We start from the raw sequence: 20,707 nt of genomic DNA on the forward strand, positions 1-20,707 counted from the left end.
TTTTGAATGCAAATCTACAGGGTGATATATTTTCTGGAAGAATGCCTGCTTCCTTCCTCCAAAACTATATTTTGGTGAATGGCTATTAGTTTAGAAAAATGTAGAAAAAAAACTCTGGTCCAGTACTACACTTTTTGGTTTGTTATAGTTTTGTCGTATCTGCTATCGATTTCGAGAAAAATCTCTAGTAATCCTCAGGAAAATCCAAATTATTATAAAGATCCAGCTAGTAAGCTCTAATGAATGCATTAATTATAAGTTTTGGTATTTATTCACCTAATCTGTAGCGAAGATTAATAAATATTTGATAAACTGTACGACACACTAGAAACAACCTGTACCTATATTGAAAGCAAAGCCTTTGTGGGCTCATATTCATGAAACTTTTTTTTCTCATAATTATCCAAGTAATTTCTCATTTTCCTTCGTAACTCTTATTTGAGAACAAGGTAAGAACAACCGAATTAGTAACAACAAAAATTATTTCGAGTAATTTGGTTCATACTTCATTATCAAACTTCTTTTTCTAAGATATGAATAAAAGTTATCGTAAAATTTTTTTTTCGATTATCCCTCCCCAAGAAAAAAAAGATCTACGCCCTTGGTTCACAAGAGTCGAGAATTGAGAGTAATGTCAAATGTAAACGATGTATGCGCCATCTGAAAAGCCCGCGATCCCTCGAAATCAAGTTGGTATAAATCCGAAAAATCTCCCGTTTTGTCTGAAAGTTATACAGGTATAAGTAGACACACCAGGTATACTATGCATCTTAGTTATATCAAATTAAACTCATGATGACCATGGAGTCAGAAAAAGACATCGTATTAGTAACCGAAAACGTTCTTATCGCACATTTTGAATGTTTAAGCAAAATTTATAATTTTACAATTTCGTGGAGAAGTTATTGCAAGGTATTCAACCTACAAAGTAATATTGATTCAACCAAATATTCAAAATAACAAATTTTAATAGAATCTAGAGCCAAAATTCCAAAAAATCTAAGTTTTTAGAATTTGAAGATATTGAGAAGTTTTTGAGAACAGCATTAAATTTTGAATTACTGGATATGCCAATTGGCATCCATTACCACCATATCTATAAATTTTGGAAGGACATTTTGACACAAAATAATAGGTAATATTAATTATTGGATATTCTGGTGCATGCAAAAAAGTCGAGTAAAGGTATAAACAGACCAACGCAGACAACGGGAACGGGAGCGGGAACGAAACTTTTGTGGGATGAAAATCAACGGCGGGATATGAAGGAGTGCATATCGGTACGAATACGACGCATGCGAATTGCGGAATGTCTGCGAATTAATTTCGGTTCGCAACGTGCAGTGTTTTCCCGCAGTTCGCACAGTAGTTTTGTCTTATTATTAGAGAGTTATTGCAACGCACAAATAAGCGATCTTTTATTACAGGATCTCTTATTTTGACATGTACTCATGCGCATTGAGTCAGATATTAAGGATTGTTTAAATCTAAATACAGGCCTCCCTTACTTTATTTAAATACAGGCGACCAACTTTTATTTAAGGATCTTTTATTTTGACAGATATCTGTTTATGCCGAATATTTACCGTCGTTATTCAGCAAGAACTAACCTATAAATATTTGTAGCTGTTTAGGTAAACAAAGTAATGAAGTAAACTTTTTGAGAAATTTGCATTTTATTTCTTGATTTTGGGCATCTGTGGGAACCATTTCATTCGAGAAAAAAAAATGTGCTCTCAATAACGAATTTTTCAAGAACTTATGCGATTCTCAACGAAACATATTTAATTTGAACCTACTAAAAGAATTAAAAATAATACTGATAAATCCTGAATTTTATTAGAAATAAGAATTTTCCTATATGTGTAATGTAGTATTGTTACAGAATGCTACTGCATACTGAATATTATTTTTTTTATATTGAATATAAATAATTCATTCTGTAATATGGACACAGCAATGGGATTGTTTTGAAAGAAAAATAATAAACTTGTTACCTAAGTACTTTTTTATATATTGAATCAACATAGCATAAAAAAAGCAAATCACAATGCAGAACCAAATTAATTATCAATAATGTTATTATAAAATTATACGTTAAGTACACTTTTTTCAAAATTATTGTAGGAAAAAGTACAAAAATACATAACATATTCTGTTAAACAAAATAATCTTCCAATACTGGTGATTTCACATAAAAAGAAATACTTGATTGACTTCCATTCAAACTTGATGATACTTCGTCAACAAATTTCTCTAATAGTTCCATCGATAAAACCCCAGTAGTTTGGTACAGCTCCTCCCATATTACGAATTGGAAGACTAAAAACGAATTAAGGTAATATAATATATAATAATTTAAGTTTAATTCAGCTAATAGCTTACCTGTACATATAGGTAGCTGATAACTATTTCTATAAAGCCACTTAAGTATGTGCATTCAAATTATCTTAGAAGTGTCCATGATTTTCCACAATGAAGATTGCAGTTATAAAAATAAACTTCGAAAATGATTGCGATACTTGTAGTAAAAATTTTCCAAGTCAACTAGTCGATTTGTTTGAATTGGTTTTGATATATTTTCTACACCAACTGTATCTATTATGAAAAATCAATTCCTCAATAATGGTCCCAGCTAAAATTGCTAACGCTATTTGTTCTTTCATTTTCGATTTTAACTTTTACCAAATGAATTATTTTATTTATCAGAATACAAAATAAAGGTGACAAAATATAAATATGTCAAATTTAAAGATCTGTCACTTTACTGACTTTCGTTAAATGCACCTTGCAATAGTTCACTTTTAACGTCCACGATAGAGGATCCTTTAATAAAAGATCGCTTATTTGTGCGTTGCAATAACTCTCTATTATCGCGTTGGTGTGCATGCTATGCAATCTGACCGCTACCGCATCGCTCCCGCTCTGCGTTGGTCTGTTTATACCTTAACTGTACCAAAAACAAAAAAGAATCAACAGAGGTTATTTGCTGTTTCCTTTCCAACTCCATCTGGCTGAATTTAGTTCATATTTTAGTCATATGAAAACATATCTGGATTATCATTCAACGCAGGGAGGCATGTAAAAATCAAAATTTTCAATAAAATGTACTGAGAGATCAACCAATCTTTAATTTATTATAGAAAGAACAGAATATTTCAATACAAATTATTTTCAGAGAATCACATATATTAGGACATTTGCAGTAGGTATTCATTCTTCAGACACTCAAAAATATAATTTTATAAAGGTTTATTCCCTCAATTACACGGGGTTTTTCACCATTGACGCGACGCTCTACTACGGTAAAGCTGTAAAATTTTCGATTTTTTTTTTCGACACAGTATCATCTCAAAATTGTTTGGAAATGGACATCAGGATATACCAAAAAACAGTAAATGACAAAGACCAAACATATTGGTATTAACCTCGTTCCTTCTGTCTATCAATTAATACTGAAATCGTTCCTCAAATACTCTTATTTATGAAAATAAGCCAATTCCTTCAACGACATCGTCATAATTTGAATGACAATTTATTTGTTTGCATTCCGAACACTGACAGGAGAACCAAAATGGCGGTGTGTGACGTCGCACTAATAGAGCGTATTGGCAGCAGGTCGAAGATTAAGATGCATTATTTTATAGGCAATCATCAAGCCGCGTAATTTGAAAATTTGTTAAACAATTCATCAATATACAGGGTGTTTCCTAAACATGCGGCAAAAATTCAGGGGGTTGTTCCTTGGACTATTTTAAGCATGTTTTGTTCTTGGATGATTTTTGAAAAACCTCTTTGTTTCGAAGATACAGGGCGAACAACATTTTTCATATTTTTAAAATTAATAATAGTTTAAATAAAAATTAGTACCGCACTGTGTTTACTAAGTAGGTACAATTTATTTTTAAATTTGTTTAACAACATTCCAATTACTAAAAACGGCCAGTTTTTTGACTAAAAATTGATAAGTGCAGATGGTAAAGGAATACAGATTAAACACGGTTTTCATTTGAATTCGTTTTGTGATGTATTAGCAATTATCTTTGACTATTATGAATCGCTACTATAGGTGGTCATTTTCAACAGTTTTTGTAGGTTGAGTTGAATTTTCATGTAATTTTTCATAATAAAATGTTATTATCTGAAATTTTGTTTCCCCTATATCTTCGAAACAAATAGGTTTTTCAAAAATCATCAAAGGACAAAATATTCTTGGAATAGTCCAAGGAACAACCCCCTGAATTTTTGCCGCATGTTTAGGAAACACCCTGTATAAGTTAATGATTTATGAATCCTTTGATGTAAAATATAACTGATAAATTCTGAATAAATTATTACTATTTCGTTTGTTCCAATTAACATATGAACACATTTTTATGAGAAATTTATGTAAAAAACATTCTGATATAAATAACAAGTAAATCAACCAAATGCACAACATAAATATTTCTGCTGATAATATAAATATTTTACAAAGAAAATTTTGTCTCTCAACACATAGGTACTTTTTCAAAAATATCTATTATATTCACTTGTATTTTGGATAATTCGCTTTCCATAGGAGGCCCGCCGCCTGTTTCTCTTTCTTCCAATTCCAAGGTGCACCCGGCATACTATTAAGTTAATTAAGTATGTTACCAATTTCTGCCCATTATTTTTTTTTTGTGTACCCTTGTAAGTAATTGATTATAGAATTTAACCTTTTGAAGATCCGCGCTATTTTTTAAACACTCAATCGGACAATTTTTTTCACTATCAGTTATTTTAATTCTTCTTTTAATTAGCTGGGACATATATGTTTGAATATATTAATGAACAATTTCTCTTTGAATTTTTTTCATCAATTTGAATTGATGGAACATAAATTGGTGACATTTCATCTCATCTGTGAAATTTTACAATTTCCGGATTTTGGGAGCACACGTTTTTGAACGTGTATAATACGTTCAATGAAACGAACGGTTGTCAGGAATAGCATTTTGGAAAACCACTCGCACGTGAACCATTCGTTCCTGAAACGTGTACGTCAAAAAGATCACTTGCACAGATTCTTTTCCTTTATATGTGCTTGGCTACTAAGGCCATCTACACAGCGAACATTTCATATACATGTATTATACACTATCGAACTCCTAAACCTCCACCTTCCACCAGACATGCACTACATCCATGACCTAGCCAGGATTCGAACCCGGTACTAAGATGCATAGAATATGTATCTTACCCGGTACCTTCGGCACCACAGCCAATTTCTCAGTCCACTGTACCACCGAGGTAGTCTTAAGCCCGAAATTCACGAAGCGTTTTTTCGAGACTTTGAACGCCAGGCGTCCAAGAGATTCCAGTCGGGCAGTCAAGTTCATACTCTAATTTACAGTCGTGCGGCCGTGTCCCGAGCTGCCCGACTGTAAAATTATCCGAACGCTCGAACATGAGTGCCTCGTGAGTGGCCGCCTTTACGGATTACATGTTATCCAATCTGTGATCACTTGTCAAGCATACAGTCCCTGTAGGCACAAACAAAACAATGACAGAAACGATTTTTACAGCGATTTTACGCATAATGAAAAAACATAATACAGCATCATCTGTGAAATATTGTCAAGAAGTATGTCAGAAGATATTCGGTAGTTTTCAGAACAATGTTGGTAGATTTTTGGTAGACTTCTGCGACAAATTTAGTAATTTACCATATGCCAATTTGGTCACGCTTTTACTCCAACATTTTGCTGGTTCAGCGCATTAAACAGTGCTGACTTTCCGAACTCGCCCTATATGATGTTTTTTTGGGTTAGGGTTTGAAGTAATCTATGGTTAAAAATTAAATTTGTAATTATTCTGTGATCATAATCTTTAAAAAACACTTTTTGGTTTTGTGCAACCACATAAGTAAATATTTTGTTTTGTACTACGGCAAATATGATTGGATTGAAACAAAAACGACCCAAGACACTTAACCTTTGTAGAATTTGTTTAACTTACAGTCCTTCAATGAGAGAAATGTCTGAAGCTGGTTGTGGAATTTCAACGATACGGGAAATTCTTGAGAAAGTTATGTGTTGTGAGGTATATACATAGCAAAGTATTATACTATAAATTTCATAACTCTTCTTTTTAGATTATAATCAATCAAAAAACCCCTAATACGATTTGTTCAGTTTGTTTGAGCTTACTGAAAATATCTTATGATTTCAAGAAGCAGTTTGAAGAAACACAAACAAAAATATTTGGGAATTGGAATGACAAAAACAAAATTCATGAAATTGAATCAGAACGCAGCAATGAAGTAGAATTGATTGTTGGGGATAATAATTTTGGTTTGAAGGATATATTGATAGTTGAAAAAGATGAAAAAGTTGAAGATTATTCACAATTCATAAACAATTTGGGAAAAACTGTAACTGTTGAGTTCTCAACTAAACCTTCATCGAAAGGGCATTCTCTTGAAGAAACTAATGATACAGAACATAACAACACAAATGCCAATATTACTGACATACAAATAATGAATGATCAATTAAATGATATGATTGACAATGATGAATATGAAACTATAATTATTGAGTGTGTGTCTGATAATGATGAATCATTTCTGAATCAAGATGAATATGCACAAAGTCCTTCAGATGCAGCAAAAATTAACTCTTTCATTATAGAAGGTATATCCATAATGCCTATTATATAAACCTATTATTTAAAGCCTATTATATAAAAAATATAAACTACTAAAATTTAATTGGGTGCTCAGCAAAGTAGGTCATTCAATTCAAATAACCATTGGTTATGTACATCTATATTTCGGTACTATGTTGGCCTCTTCATCAGGATGCTAAAAATGATTTTTCCTTTTAGAGAACCTCATGTGAAACATTTCAAATTATTCACAAAAACAATCATTTAGAATTTGGAAAGTTGGTGATCCCAATTTTTCAAAAGGTCAACTACTTATATCTAACTGCGGTTGTATAAAAGATGAAGCCAACTTTTCTAAAGGTCAACTACTTACATATGGTTGTGCAAAAGATTACCTTAGTTAACCTTTTGAAAAGTTGGCGACACTGACTCTCCAAATTTTAAATGATTGTTTTTGAGCATAATTTAAAATGTTTCACTTGATGTTCTCTAAAAGAGAAAAACATTTTAAGCATCTGATGAAGGGGCCAACATAGTTCAGAAATATAGATGTACTTAACTAATAGTGGTTTCAATTGAATGGCCTACTTTGCGGAGCATCCTTTCAAATTTTAGTAGTTTATAATTTTTATATAATAGTCTTTATTTTTTTTTATAAAATTGACATTAAATAATGTTTTCAAAATAACATTTATTAAGGTAATGGAGTTGATTATCAAGTGGTAGATGGAGACATAACAAATAGAAAAAATGTAAACTGGAGTTCGACAAATTTAGGTGATTCTAAGCCAAGAAGGAAGAAGAAAGACAAAATAGAAATGAAAGATATTGAAAAGTTTATTATTTATGGAACAGGTAAATGCATCTTATTAATTTTTCAGAAAAGATCAAGAAGGATAATTAAAAGTTATTGATTTGAAATAAAAATTATTATCTTAGACTATACATGCTTCATAAATACAATATAAAGCTTCTTTGACTTCAAGGGGCATTCATAGACCAAGTGACTGTCCATGTCTGATTTGTTGTATCTACATTTGAACATTTTTAGTTAGCCATTTGTTAAATGGCTACATTTATGATGTCTCAGTACACAGATATTTTGGTTTTTCACATACTTAGTAGTATGATTTTGTATTTTAAGCTGGTCTGAAATATCTCTTCAGTTGGTATTATCTTGTTAAAATGGACAGAAAAATTGGTCTCATAGGTTTATCTATTCTAAAAATCAGCTAAAAGAAAAGAAAGAAAATATATTTGAATTAATAAAAATATGATCATAATTGTGTATAATATGTGGATTGAGAAAAAATTAAAAGATCATTTGAAAAATTTTTTACAAACAAGTGGTCCAATATTCAATATGAAGTTTTTCGAGTTCACAGTGGACATAGTATTCTATTGAGGTTGTGTAGCTTTTAAATTCTAAAGATGTAAACATAGTTGTCAATACATTCCTTAAATGCTTGTTGAGATTCTTTTTATTCTGTGGGTAGAGTGTGGTTAATACAACTTCTGTTGGAAATATATATACAATTTTTAGAAATTTTAAAATCATTTCGGGTTTAATTTTTATTCGAAGACCTATATTGAGGTTGGAAATAAAACAAGGTGTTTCAAATATTGTGTTGAAAGTTGTGAAAAAAATTCGGCAATGTCTTGTTTTTCGAATCAGGACTCTATTTCCATGATTGCATTGGATTATACAAAGTAAAATAATGCATTTACTTTATTTACCATAAACCCAACCTCTAGAACTCCAGAGGATTTACTTTCACAATTGATTTCACAACGATTTGAGTTGGTCTCACTTATCTCACCACGTGGCGGCTGTCAGATAGATGACCTATATGATTCGGAGATCCTATGGAGGTTGCAGACTGGCACAATGTCGGACACTTTATTGCAGCTATATGCATCATTTGATGGAATATGCTGGACCAGTGCAGTGCCCTTCTCTCAGGAGCGATCAACTTCTCTTCAAGATTGTACAGCATTGGAATTCAAGGATTTTCTCTGGAAGAATAAGACCAGACTATCATGCTCGTTTGAGACTACTGAATCTAGAAACCTTTGGAGATCGATAGGATAGAGTTAATCTTATTGTTACTTATCGGGTTTTGCATGGGTTCTTTGGTGTGAATCTTGATTACCTCTACATGATAAGCAGCACACAATTCCGTGAATTTCAGGACCACACAGTGTTAAATGTTTCTTTCCAACCGACTTTTCGACAAATAGAATAGTTTGCCAAATAGTGTTGTTGGAGCAAATTTGGTGAATTCATTCAAAAACCAACTCGACCAGTTCATTCCAGACCAGAATTGCCTCCAAAGTCTTAATTAAGTGACTGTCAATATGTTCGGGTTTCTATATTATTTCTAGTAGTTAAAGAATTCCATTTTATTTTGTAATTATGGGTGAAAACCCCTACTCTTTCAGTTTATTAATAACAATATTAATTATTTTTGACACACTATTTCAGACACCCTGTGATGATTTTCTTCAATTCAAAAGTTTCACTATATTTCCACATGCTTCTACTTCGAAAATATGATTACTTTCACAATCATGTTGTTGAGAATAAGTAAACGAAATACTAACTAAGCATATTTCTAATTTTTTTCAGTTTTTTTATCGATATGTTGAAAACTTTTTGGAGCAATTCAATAGTTAAAATAAAATTTTTTTCGAAATGGTATACTAAGTTATATCAGTGAAGAGAAAAATGAAAAAAAAAAAAAATTTCAGAAAAATTGTGTATTGTAAAACTGTTGCTTGGTATGTAGGGTCATATTGGAAAATCCTCCATTTTATTAAATTATTTTATTGATCTCATTTTTAATCTACAATAATATATTATGTTACATTCACTTATAATCTTATTGTTAAAGTTACTCTTGGTTGTTGTAATTTTTTTTTGTAAATCAAATGGAATCTTCGAATTATGAATTATTTTAGGAGAAGAAGATAGACCTAATGGATTTAGATGTGGATTTATCGGAAGTTCTAGTCTTTCACCAAGAATCGAAGAGAATGCATCAGATATAATTGGAGATAATAAGAATACTGACCAAAATAACTTGCATAAAAATGACAAAATCTCAATGAATCAACATGGAGATCATAATTCAGAAGGAAATTCAAACATAATGAAAAAAATGGTAAATGATAAATATGTTTGTGAGAAATGCTCAATATCTTTTGATTCTGCTAGAATCTTGAAAAGGTAAAGCTCACCATAGAAACTTTCTAAAATCTTTGCAAAAACACACTGGTACTCCTATCTAACACAAGCTCTGAGTTTCTCAGAGGTTTCTCACACAAATAAAAAACGGTTTCTGTACATTTTTAACAATTTTTCTGTTATCTATCCCAAATATCCCAGGGTTCTGAGAGATTTCTTTGAAGATTAAAGTTTGTACAAGTTAGGAGAACTGCTTGTAGTATGAATAGCATTATTAAAGCAATTCTTCCAATATTTTGTCAGTTTTATTAATATTTATTCTTTAACTCGATAGGCATTTGGTTTCTGTACATGAAATTCAAAACGATGTTAAACCAAGGATATGTAACAATAAAAGAAAGCCAAGAGAAGTTCAAATGAAACGTAGAATACAAAAGTTAAAGGAAAGATTTAAGAAAAATCCTATGTTGTGCCAAATATGTGGTTATATTTCAAGATCTTCTGGTGGAGCTAGGTATCATTCCTTAACACATGGTGAAAAGGCTTATAAATGTGACTTGTGCCCTAAAAAATTCTACACACCAAGTCATTTGAAAAATCATTTAGTCTATAAGCATGAAAGGCAAACGTGAGTAAATGTTATTTAATTCTCTCATATTGTTAAATCCATGTCTTTAAAATTAATTTGTTCATTTTCGAGCATTATTTATTCATTAGGATGCAAAGTCGATACTCTTAAGTCTAAAGAAATTAAAATATCTTTGTTGTCGTTAAAATGCAGAATATTAATTTTATCAAATATAATATTTTGATATGGGGGTTTCAAGTAATAATATACAGGGTGTCTCATTTAAAAGTGTCCACCCTCAATAACTCAACAACAAATCAGAATTGTGAAAACACTCAGACAGGTCGATTTTTGATAACAGGAGAACATGATCTGGGATACAAAGCTTGTATCTACTAGCAACCCCCTGAAGAAGAGAGGAATGTAACCCCATCAGGAATTTGAATAGGAAAAGTGGGTAGTTTTATAGCACAAATGTATGCATGGATTCAAATTTGTATGAACCTGCAGTTTGTGTTCTATAAAGTGAATACTCAAAAAGTTACAGGGTGTTTTTTATGGAATTATGGTACCGATCAAACTAAATGAAACAGAGATGTTCTAATTGATTGTATAATTTTTATTGAAAGAAAAATATTTTTAACAAACAGTATTGGTAAAAATTCACCACAAATTCTCAAATTTCTCACTATCAGATTGCATGCAGCGATAAAACCGTGATTATCTCTAGTTCGAAGACGAAGCAAAAACAAACAATAAGGTGATTAAAAAGTGTTAAATGTCTTTTTTCTCTTCATACTTATCAGAATCTGCACTGCCAGGTTCATGCAAAGAGATTATTGCTTCCAGAAAATTTTGTTTCAGTATTCTGTATTGTAGAATTATTAGAAGTGTGTTGTACCAGTTCTTAATAAAAATTACAAAATGGTTTACAAGTTGGAGGAGAGAAAGGAAATATTGAAAATTGAACAATGACTGTGCAAGGATTTTTAATGAACGGCATCCTGATAAAAATGTTTATCATTCAGTTGGTACATAAATTTGAGGTAACAGGATCAGTTGCAAACAAAAAACATAATCGCACTCGTACGGTTACGGCTGAAAATGATCAAGTCGCCGTAATTGGCAACTAATGGCTGAATGGGAACAATGTATTAGAAAGTTGTCACAGGAGACTGGATATTCAAGGGCAAGTGTCCACAGTATATTGAAGCTGGCTAAGTTCCATCCTTATAAAATAACTCTTGTTCATGAACTGAACGAAGATACTGGTGATCGGAGAATGGAATTTTGCCAATTAATTTTGCAAGAAATTATTGCAAATCCTGTGTAAGAGCACGAATTGTGGCAGAATGTCGTAACATTACTCCTGAAATGCTACAGCATGTATGAAATAATTTTGAAGAACGATTGTATCGCTGCATGCAATCTAATGGTGAGCACTTTGAGCATTTGCGGTAAATTTTTACTAATACTATTTGTTAAAAATATTTTTCTTCAATAGAAATTATATGATTAATTAGAACATCTCTGTTTCATTTAGTTTAATTGGTACCATAATTCCATAAAAAAACACCTTGTAACTTTGTGAGTATTCACTTTATAGAACACAAACTGCAGGTTCATACAAATTTGAATCCATGCATACATTAGTGCTATAAAACTACACATTTTCCCTATTCAAATTCCTGATGGGGTTGCAATCCTCTCTTCTTCAGGGGGTTACTAGTAGAAACAAGCTTTGTATCTCAGATCATGTCGCTCTGTTATCAGCACCTGTCAGACAGGTGAAAAACATTCAGACAGGTCCTGTCTGAATGTTTTTCACAAATTCTGATTTGTTGTTGAGTTATTGAGGGTGGACACTTTTAAATAAGATACTCTGTATGTTATCATTTATTTTACCAATGGCATGTTGTCCAAGGAAAATGTTGTTGTTGGACAGTCGAAACAATCTTTCTACTGCTTAGAAAACAAATTTGAGATTCTATTTTCAACGTTTCATTATAATGGAAGATTAATTATCATTCCATCAAATTCTTATGTAATCAATGTTTTATATAAATGCTGATAAACATGGGTAATTATAGCAGATGAAAACTAAATCAGAAACAAGAAAAACAATTTTTATTGAGAATTAAATCATCATTATGTAGCCGCTTTTGTCCACTGCTTAACGTTGGCTTCCTCTAGGTTCTTCCATGCCCTACGGTTCTGAGCTATCCTCATCCAATTTTCAGCAACTCCCTTTACATAAGAATGAAATAGATGTGCATAATCAGAATAAGTACTTTTGCAACATGGCAAAGGGTTGATAACACATATTTTAGGAATTGCGCAGTTTTGTGTGCGTTTTTAAGGTAGATACAGTTAGCATTTCATTATTATTATTAATGAAAATAACAGTTGAGGCAAAGCCCATAAACTCAATACAAAATGATTAACAAGAATTTTCGAATAATTAAATTAACAGCAAAAAACAAAAAACACACAGTACCATTGTCACTCAGAGCATATCCTGTAAAGTTGAATTCACACATCTGTCGAAATGATTTTAGAACACATTAACCGAAAGAGCGTTTACAACTGAGGGCGGCAAACCATTCCAAACGTCAAAGATCCTGTTAGAAAGGAAGCACTGACGCTGGGTAGTTTTGAATTTTTCCTTGGCCAGTTTCATATTGTGACCTCGCAGATGGTTACGGTTTCTACCGAACATGTCCTTGATTGTCTTGCCAAAATGACCATTGATGGCCCGATAGGTCACGATGGCATCATCTCTCTCGCGGCGCTTTTCAAAAGTAGTCAACTCAAACAGTTGAAGTCTCTCCTCATAACAGGGGCGCAACCAGCCGTAAAGAATTCTGGTATTCCAACGTTGGATCGACTCCAACAATGCCGCATCACCCCTCTGGGCAATCCATCAAGCAGGACCGGCATACTACATGATCGGTCGGACATAGATCTTATAAAGGGTGTTTTTTTTAGAGCTATAGAACTTCAAATTGCCATAAAACAACGATGGATTATTCGATTGACATGAATTTTATTTATCCGCTAGATAATCTTGTGGCATTACATTTTAAATATGATTTCTGGCATATGACTCGGATGTAGTCCAATTTTCGATAACTTTTTACAACATTTGTGGCCGTATATTGGCAATAACACGGCGAATGTTGTCTTCCAAATGGTCAAGGGTTTGTGGCTTATCCGCATAGACCAATGACTTTACATAGCCCCACAGAAAGTAGTCTAGCGGTGTTAAATCACAAGATCTTGGAGGCCAATTCACAGGTCCAAAACGTGAACTTAGACGGTCACCAAACGTGTCTTTCAATAAATCGATTGTGGCACGAGCTGTGTGACATGTTGCGCCGTCTTGTTGGAACCACAGCTCCTGGATATCATGGTTGTTCAATTCAGGAATGAAAAAGTTTGTAATCATGGCTCTATACCGATCACCATTGACTGCATCGTTTTTGAAGAAGTATGGACCAATGATTCCACCAGCCCATAAAGCGCACCAAACAGTCAGTTTTTCTGGATATAACGGTGTTTCGACATACACTTGAGGATTAGCTTCACTCCAAATGCGGCAGTTTTGTTTGTTGGCGTAGCCATTCAACCAGAAGTGCGCTTCATCGCTAAACAAAATAAAATGGACGTAGTGCGCGATACATATTCCGCACAGAACCATTATTTTCGAAATAAAATTGCACTATTTGCAAGCGTTGTTCAGGCCTGAGTCTATTCATGATGAATTGCCAAACCAAACTGAGAATAAATCACTTGACAGCTGTTGAATCGGTCGCCATCTTTAACAGTAATGCCAACTTAAAGTTATATACCTCGAAAAAAAAACACCCGTTACAATAGCTTCGCAGTCTTGATGTCACATGTGCTGAAGTTCTTCTGGATCAACCAAATAATGACTTCTCTGGTTTTGGCCGATACAGACGCAACATGATCAGTCCAAGTGAGGTCATTGGCAACCAGAAGGCCAAGATCAGAATGGCGCGTGGCCGTCCGAATTATCTGCCCACCCAAGAAGTATGAGATATTCGGGTTGCCATGTCCAATGTGCATCACACAACACTTTTCCATATTCAGCGGGAGTAGCCATTTTTCACACCACCTACTCAACCTGTCCAAATCCCGCTGCAGGACGCCCGGATTGAGCTGCGGGCAACTGTAGATCTTTGTGTCATCAGCATAGAACAGACAGGTGGACTGAATGGAGGACGGAAGATCGGCAGTATACAGTATGAAGAGCACCGGTCCCAGAACTGATCCTTGTGGGACTCCACTGGTTACCTTCTTATCTTCCGAGGAATATGCATCACCAACTCTGACGCGGAAAGAACGATGTGTGAGGCTGAGGAAGGCTCTGATCCAGCTCAGCAGGATTCCACGAACACCAAAGTGCTCCAACTTACCCAGCAATCGATTGTGCAGTTTCTTATCAAAGGCACGAGAAAAATCAAGATACACCACGTCGGTGTTCAATCCTCGATCCCAGGCCCAGGTCCAATCACTAATAGAAGAAATGAGGTTGGTCAAGGTGAAGCGACCCGACACAAAGCCGTGCTGTTCATCAGGTAAAATCTTCTGAGAAAGAGCAAAATCCAGTATTTAGTCACTGACCATTCTCTCCAGAATCTTTGAAATTGTGGGCAGCAAACTTCTGGGACGATAATTTGAAGGTGAAGATCTGTCACCCTTCTTGAAAATAGGTGTGACCGATGCCCTAAGCCAATCTAATGGTAGCGTAGAAGTAGCAAGTGATTGAGAAAACAATATGAAGAGGGGTTTAGTCAGCATTTGCACAACGTGATAGCAGCTCAGGTGAGATACCATCCAGACCCGGGGAAGATCCTTTCTTAGATTTTTAGTAGGTATTTCAATATTGTTTCCTCATTGATGGATATGTTCTGGAGGTTCTGCGTAACACGAGTTGTGGATTGTGAGGGAATTTGTCCATCAGGCTCAACAACGAAGGCGGATGCAAAAACTTCGGACAAAATATCCGCATACTCAATTTGTGAAGTACATGATTTACCAGTCGAATCTTCAACAATAGGAGCGCACACTTTAGTGTTCATAGTCGAACGAAGATATTTATGAAATTTCCTCTTGTTTTTTGAGGTGGCAAGACGTCTTTCGTTTTCGAACTTGAAATGGATGATGACAATGAGTTTGAATACCTTCGGTATGTGTCGTAATCAGCTTCGGCCCGAGAGCGTAAGAACGTCTGCCATTATCTTGTAGGTAGTACAATCAATTAAGGCATTTTCAATAATTCTCAAAAATTGAGTCCACATAGAGTCGATACTACCCAGCTTATTGAGAGATTCCCAACTATAGGCAACGAGAACATGAGATAACTTCTCATAATCTATAATCCTCACTGTCTTTGCATTTGCTGGAATTACTTGGAAACTGTAGTTGAAGACTGGTCGAAAAGACAATTATTCGCCATCTGCGACGTCACCCATTGCTAAAATAAATATACTATAAAAGAAATACCTAGGAATTGATTTTTCTTGCTTGGTTTATTTTTTTATCCTATCTGTTAGAAATTAAAATAGTGATTCGATTCACAAATCATTTCAAACTTCTGAAAATTAACTGCTAATTAAATATGTCATTCTAATATTATTCATTCATTAACTATATTTTCTAGAACCAGGGCGAAGCATCTTTGTTCTATATGTGGTGAATATAGAAACTCGTCTACAGCTCTCCTCTATCATATGAAATTGCATACAAATGATGCAAAAAAATATTCATGCCCTATTTGTAATATAAGATTTTTAATGAAAAGTGGCCTGCAAACCCATATCAGGAGACATCTGGGAGATCGTAGATTTCCTTGTAATATATGTGATAAATCATTCTTTAGTGGTAATGAGAGGAAAAAACATATTATGGTACATACAGGTGAGGAGAAAAACGTTAGAAGTGTTAATTATTTATTCAAATTTTTTTTCAGGAGAGAGACCATACAAATGCAAATATTGTGAAAAAAGATTTGGTTCTACATTTAATCAGAAGATTCATATGATGACTCATAATGGACCTCATTTATGTAAAATTTGCCTAAAGGGATTTGTTAGTGAAGAAATGTTGAAATTGCATTTCAAGTACTACAGGCATCGTACATTTTCAAGTGAGTAATTCATTTAGAATTTCTTATGTTAACAAAGTCACAGAATTATACAAGTTAAAATTAAAAAACTATCTTCAAGATCATATTCAAATGAATAACCTCTATATATTACATTGGTAATTGTTTCTATATTCATCTGAAGCTTTCTCTATTTGTTTCAAAGGTAATTTGGTGGAATCATTTGAAGAAAGTCCTGAATTAGTTGGTAAGTTCATTACTTTTATATTATTCATCCCTAGTCTTTCGAGAGTTGAACATTTTCACATTAAATTACTTGAAATGTTTTAATTTTTCAATAATGAAACAAAAACTTAATTGTTTTCCAAAATAGTTAAGTACCAATAATATAAATCCATATCTTTTTTTTTTTTTTTGATGGTATGAGTTTTCGAAATTATCCAGTATATCTGTTCATTTCATTTTTACATTTGTATTGATATGCTGAAGGAATTTAATCTATATCAAGAGTGGGCAATCAAGATTACAATTGCAGCATGGTTTCTTTAATTTTTAAAAAGAAAATTTGAAGGACACCATGAGTCATGATATTATTCCATTCTATTAATTCAATTTGCCCTGTTGTTATACCATCCAATTGACTTATAAATAAATTTAAAAAAAAGGTTGGGACATAATGATAATAATTCAAATGTTACCCTCCTTACTCCGCAATTCGAGATGCTTTTAGTGAGCATCGAATGTGGGAGACCCTGTACTTGCTCAAGGGTTGTGTTCATGTTTTAATCCACTTTTCATTGTTTGCCTCAAGGTGAAATGATGATGAATACATTAATTTTCATTGAGATAATGACGTTTCAAATGAATGCATAAAATTATGATAATCGATTCAGATCACAGTGCTTTTTAGTTCTTTCATTTCTCACTATATAATAATAATATTGATGCATTTTATCACTTTTGATTTTATTGGTATCTCGCTTGAAATTGGTTATAGGCTTTAATTCAGAGCGATTTAAGGTCCGCTTAGCAATCGGTGGAATGCATTAAGTGAAGCTTAAGCAATTTAAGTGAAGCTTATGATTTAAGGGGAACCTGTGGAATATGCCCTAAAAACATTCATAAGTGACTCCAAAAAAAGTCATTTTAAGTGTGTTTTTATTATAAAGATGTTTTTTAAATAATTTCTTCTCATATGAATATTTATTGTCTGTAATCATTAAAAGATTTAACAATTTTCGAATTGTAGGATAATTATAAACTTTTATCAAATAGGCGAGAAAAGCACTGACTTGGCGTCATGAGTTTTTGAGCGCTCGTTCATTAATGCGCCTGTTGTGCCTTTCATCTACCATTAGTCCAGAATTATCTCAGGTGAAAAGATATAGACAGTTGAAGCTTCAAAACCATATTTTTCCTTTGTAGCTTTTTCATGATTATGCAGAATGAAATTAAATTATGAGCGTGAAGTTTTCCATTACTAAGAGACATATTTTTTCAATTATAATTTTTTTCTACTTCTAAAGGTTTCAAATATGGATGGTAGAAGGAAGGAGAATAAATTTCTTGTTTCAAAAGTGTCATTTGAACTGACCTAAATTGGTGACGCTAGTGTAGCAAGATGGTAAATTTCATAGGAAACGTCAGAAAGTACTGATTGAGGTAAAGCAAGGATGATTGCTTTATGTGTGTTCTTGGGTTGTTTGCCCTTGACTAGCGCCATTGTGGAGAATTTTTAAACTCTTATTTATCCTTTTCCGCTGGACACTGCTTATAAATTTTCACCTGAGCCAAATTTGAATGAATGGTAAATGTACAATCAAGACGAAATTTTGCAATAATCGAAACATCGGTTGGGTACCCTGTCATTTGATGTATTAGGCCAATTGAAAAGTCCCTGGTCTGATGAACAGATGGCGGTGCTAGTATTGAATCCATATTATGATTTTTAGTTATTACTAAGATGCATAGAATCCCTGGTGTGTTTACTGATTCGATTTTCTTTCAGACTTTTTGAGAGACCCACCTGTTGCTTTGGTGTCCTGCTTCACCAGAGTTCTGTAAGGTGACGCTCTTCAAAATTTTTCGAATTCCCGCTATCTGCTTGGTGCCATTTAAAAAGGAAATACTCATTTTAGACACTGCAAACATTCACAATGAATTACAATTCAGTTCATATCGAATTTTTAATCGAATGAATGGAATATAATGACAGACCATAGAATATAAAATATATGTTGTTCTATACTCAAAGTTCACGACAAGAGCGTAGAAATGGGGGGATACTGGGGGTTATTATACGGTGTTCCTAAATTGGAGATACAAATGAAAATTACAGATTTCCGGAGCATTTTAAGAAAAAAAAATCCTATAACATGAGTCCCCAAACATTTTGTTTTGAGATAAACGTGTTAAAGCTTAAGTTTTTTCTCGTATAACCTTTCCTTTACAAGATATTTAATTTGAATTGGCCAGTTTAAAGTTTTCACCATGTGATATGCTAATTTTGAATGCAAATCTACAGGGTGATATTTTTTCTGGAAGGATGCCTGCTTCCTTCCTCCGAAACTATATTTTGATGAATGGCTGTTAGTTTAGAAAAATGTAGAAAAAAACTCTGGTTCAGTACTACACTTTTTGGTTTGTTATAGTTTTGTCGTATCTGCTATCCATTTCGAGAAAAAATCTCTAGTAATCCTCAGGAAAATCGAAATTATTATAAAGATCCAGCTAGTAAGCTCTAATGAATGCCTTAATTATAAGTTATTTATTTACCCAATCTGTAGCGAAGATCAATAAATATTTGATAAACTGATATAAGCATCACAAAAAGTAAGACACACTAGAAACAACATGTATATTGAAAGCAAAGCTTTTGTGGGCTCATATTCATGAAGTTTTTTTTTCTCAAAATTATCCAAGTAATTTCTCATTTTCTTCCGTAACTCTAATTTGAGAACACCCCGTATAAAGTAAGAACAAACCGAATTGGTTATAAAAACAATTATTTCGAGTAATTTGGTTCAAACTGCGTTATCAAACTTCTTTTTCTAACATTACAGATATGAGTAAAAGTTGTCGTCAGAAATTTTTTTTTCGATTATCCCCCCCAAGAAAAAAAAAATCTACGCCCTTGATTCACGAGAGCCGAGAATTGAGAGAAATGTCAAATGCAAACGATGTATGCGGCATCTGAAACAGTCCGCGATCCCTCGAAATCAAGTAGGTATAAATCTGAAAAATCTCCCGTTTTTTGTGTGTGTCTTCTTATACCTGTAAAACAAAACGGGAGATTTTTCAGATTTATACCCACTTGATTTCGAGAGATCGCGGTCTGTTTCAGATGGCGCATACATCGTTTACATTTGACATTTCTCTCAATTCTCGACTCTTGTGAACCAAGGGCGTAGATTTTTTTTTCTTGGGGAGGGATAATCGAAAAAAAAATGTTTGATAATGAAGTTTGAACCAAATTACTCGAAATAATTTTTGTTGTTACTAATTCAGTTGTTCTTACCTTATACTGGGTGTTCTCAAATAAGAGTTACGAAGGAAAATGAGAAATTACTTGGATAATTTTGAGAAAAAAAGTTTCAAGAATATGAGCCCACAAACGCTTTGCTTTCAATATACAGGTTGTTTCTAGTGTGTCGTACAATTTATCAAATATTTATTAATCATCGCTACAGATTAGGTAAATAAATACCAAAACTTATAATTAATGCATTCATTAGAGCTTACTAGCTGGATCTTTATAATAATTTGGATTTTCCTGAGGATTACTAGTGATTTTTTCTCGAAATCGATAGCAGATACCACAAAACTATAACAAACCAAAAAGTGTAGTACTGGACCAGAGTTTTTTTCTACATTTTTCTAAACTAACAGCCGTTCACCAAAATATAGTTTTGGAGGAAGGAAGCAGGCATCCTTCCAGAAGATATATCACCCTGTAGATTTGCATTCAAAATTAGCATATCACATGGTGAAAACTTTAAACTGGAATATCTATGGCCAATTCATATTAAATATCTTGTGAAGGGAAGGTTATACGAGAAAAAAACTTAAACTTTAACACATGTATCTCAAAACAAAATATTTGGGGACCCATGTTATAGGACTTTTTTCTTAAAATGATCCGGAAATCTGTCATTTTCATTTGTATCTCCAATTTAGGAACACCGTGTAA

At 33.2% G+C, this 20,707-nt stretch overlaps 1 protein-coding gene across 2 annotated transcripts in view; it reads left to right on the forward strand.

Moving 5' to 3' along the window:
• Positions 1-5,817: 5,817 nt before the first annotated feature.
• The window catches only part of LOC123672260 (zinc finger protein 37-like), a 49,121-nt gene continuing 34,231 nt past the window's right edge, over positions 5,818-20,707 (forward strand). For both annotated transcript variants that reach the window (XM_045606292.1, XM_045606293.1), the window contains exons 1-8: positions 5,818-6,066; positions 6,119-6,659; positions 7,333-7,488; positions 9,595-9,862; positions 10,155-10,448; positions 16,075-16,331; positions 16,384-16,560; positions 16,724-16,765. In XM_045606292.1, the coding sequence (XP_045462248.1) occupies positions 5,920-6,066; positions 6,119-6,659; positions 7,333-7,488; positions 9,595-9,862; positions 10,155-10,448; positions 16,075-16,331; positions 16,384-16,560; positions 16,724-16,765 (1,882 nt within the window). In that variant the 5' untranslated portion in view covers positions 5,818-5,919. The remainder of the gene's footprint in view (positions 6,067-6,118; positions 6,660-7,332; positions 7,489-9,594; positions 9,863-10,154; positions 10,449-16,074; positions 16,332-16,383; positions 16,561-16,723; positions 16,766-20,707) is intronic.

Source organism: Harmonia axyridis, chromosome 2 (assembly GCF_914767665.1).
Source record: "Harmonia axyridis chromosome 2, icHarAxyr1.1, whole genome shotgun sequence".
NCBI classification, from domain to species: Eukaryota; Metazoa; Arthropoda; class Insecta; order Coleoptera; family Coccinellidae; genus Harmonia; species Harmonia axyridis.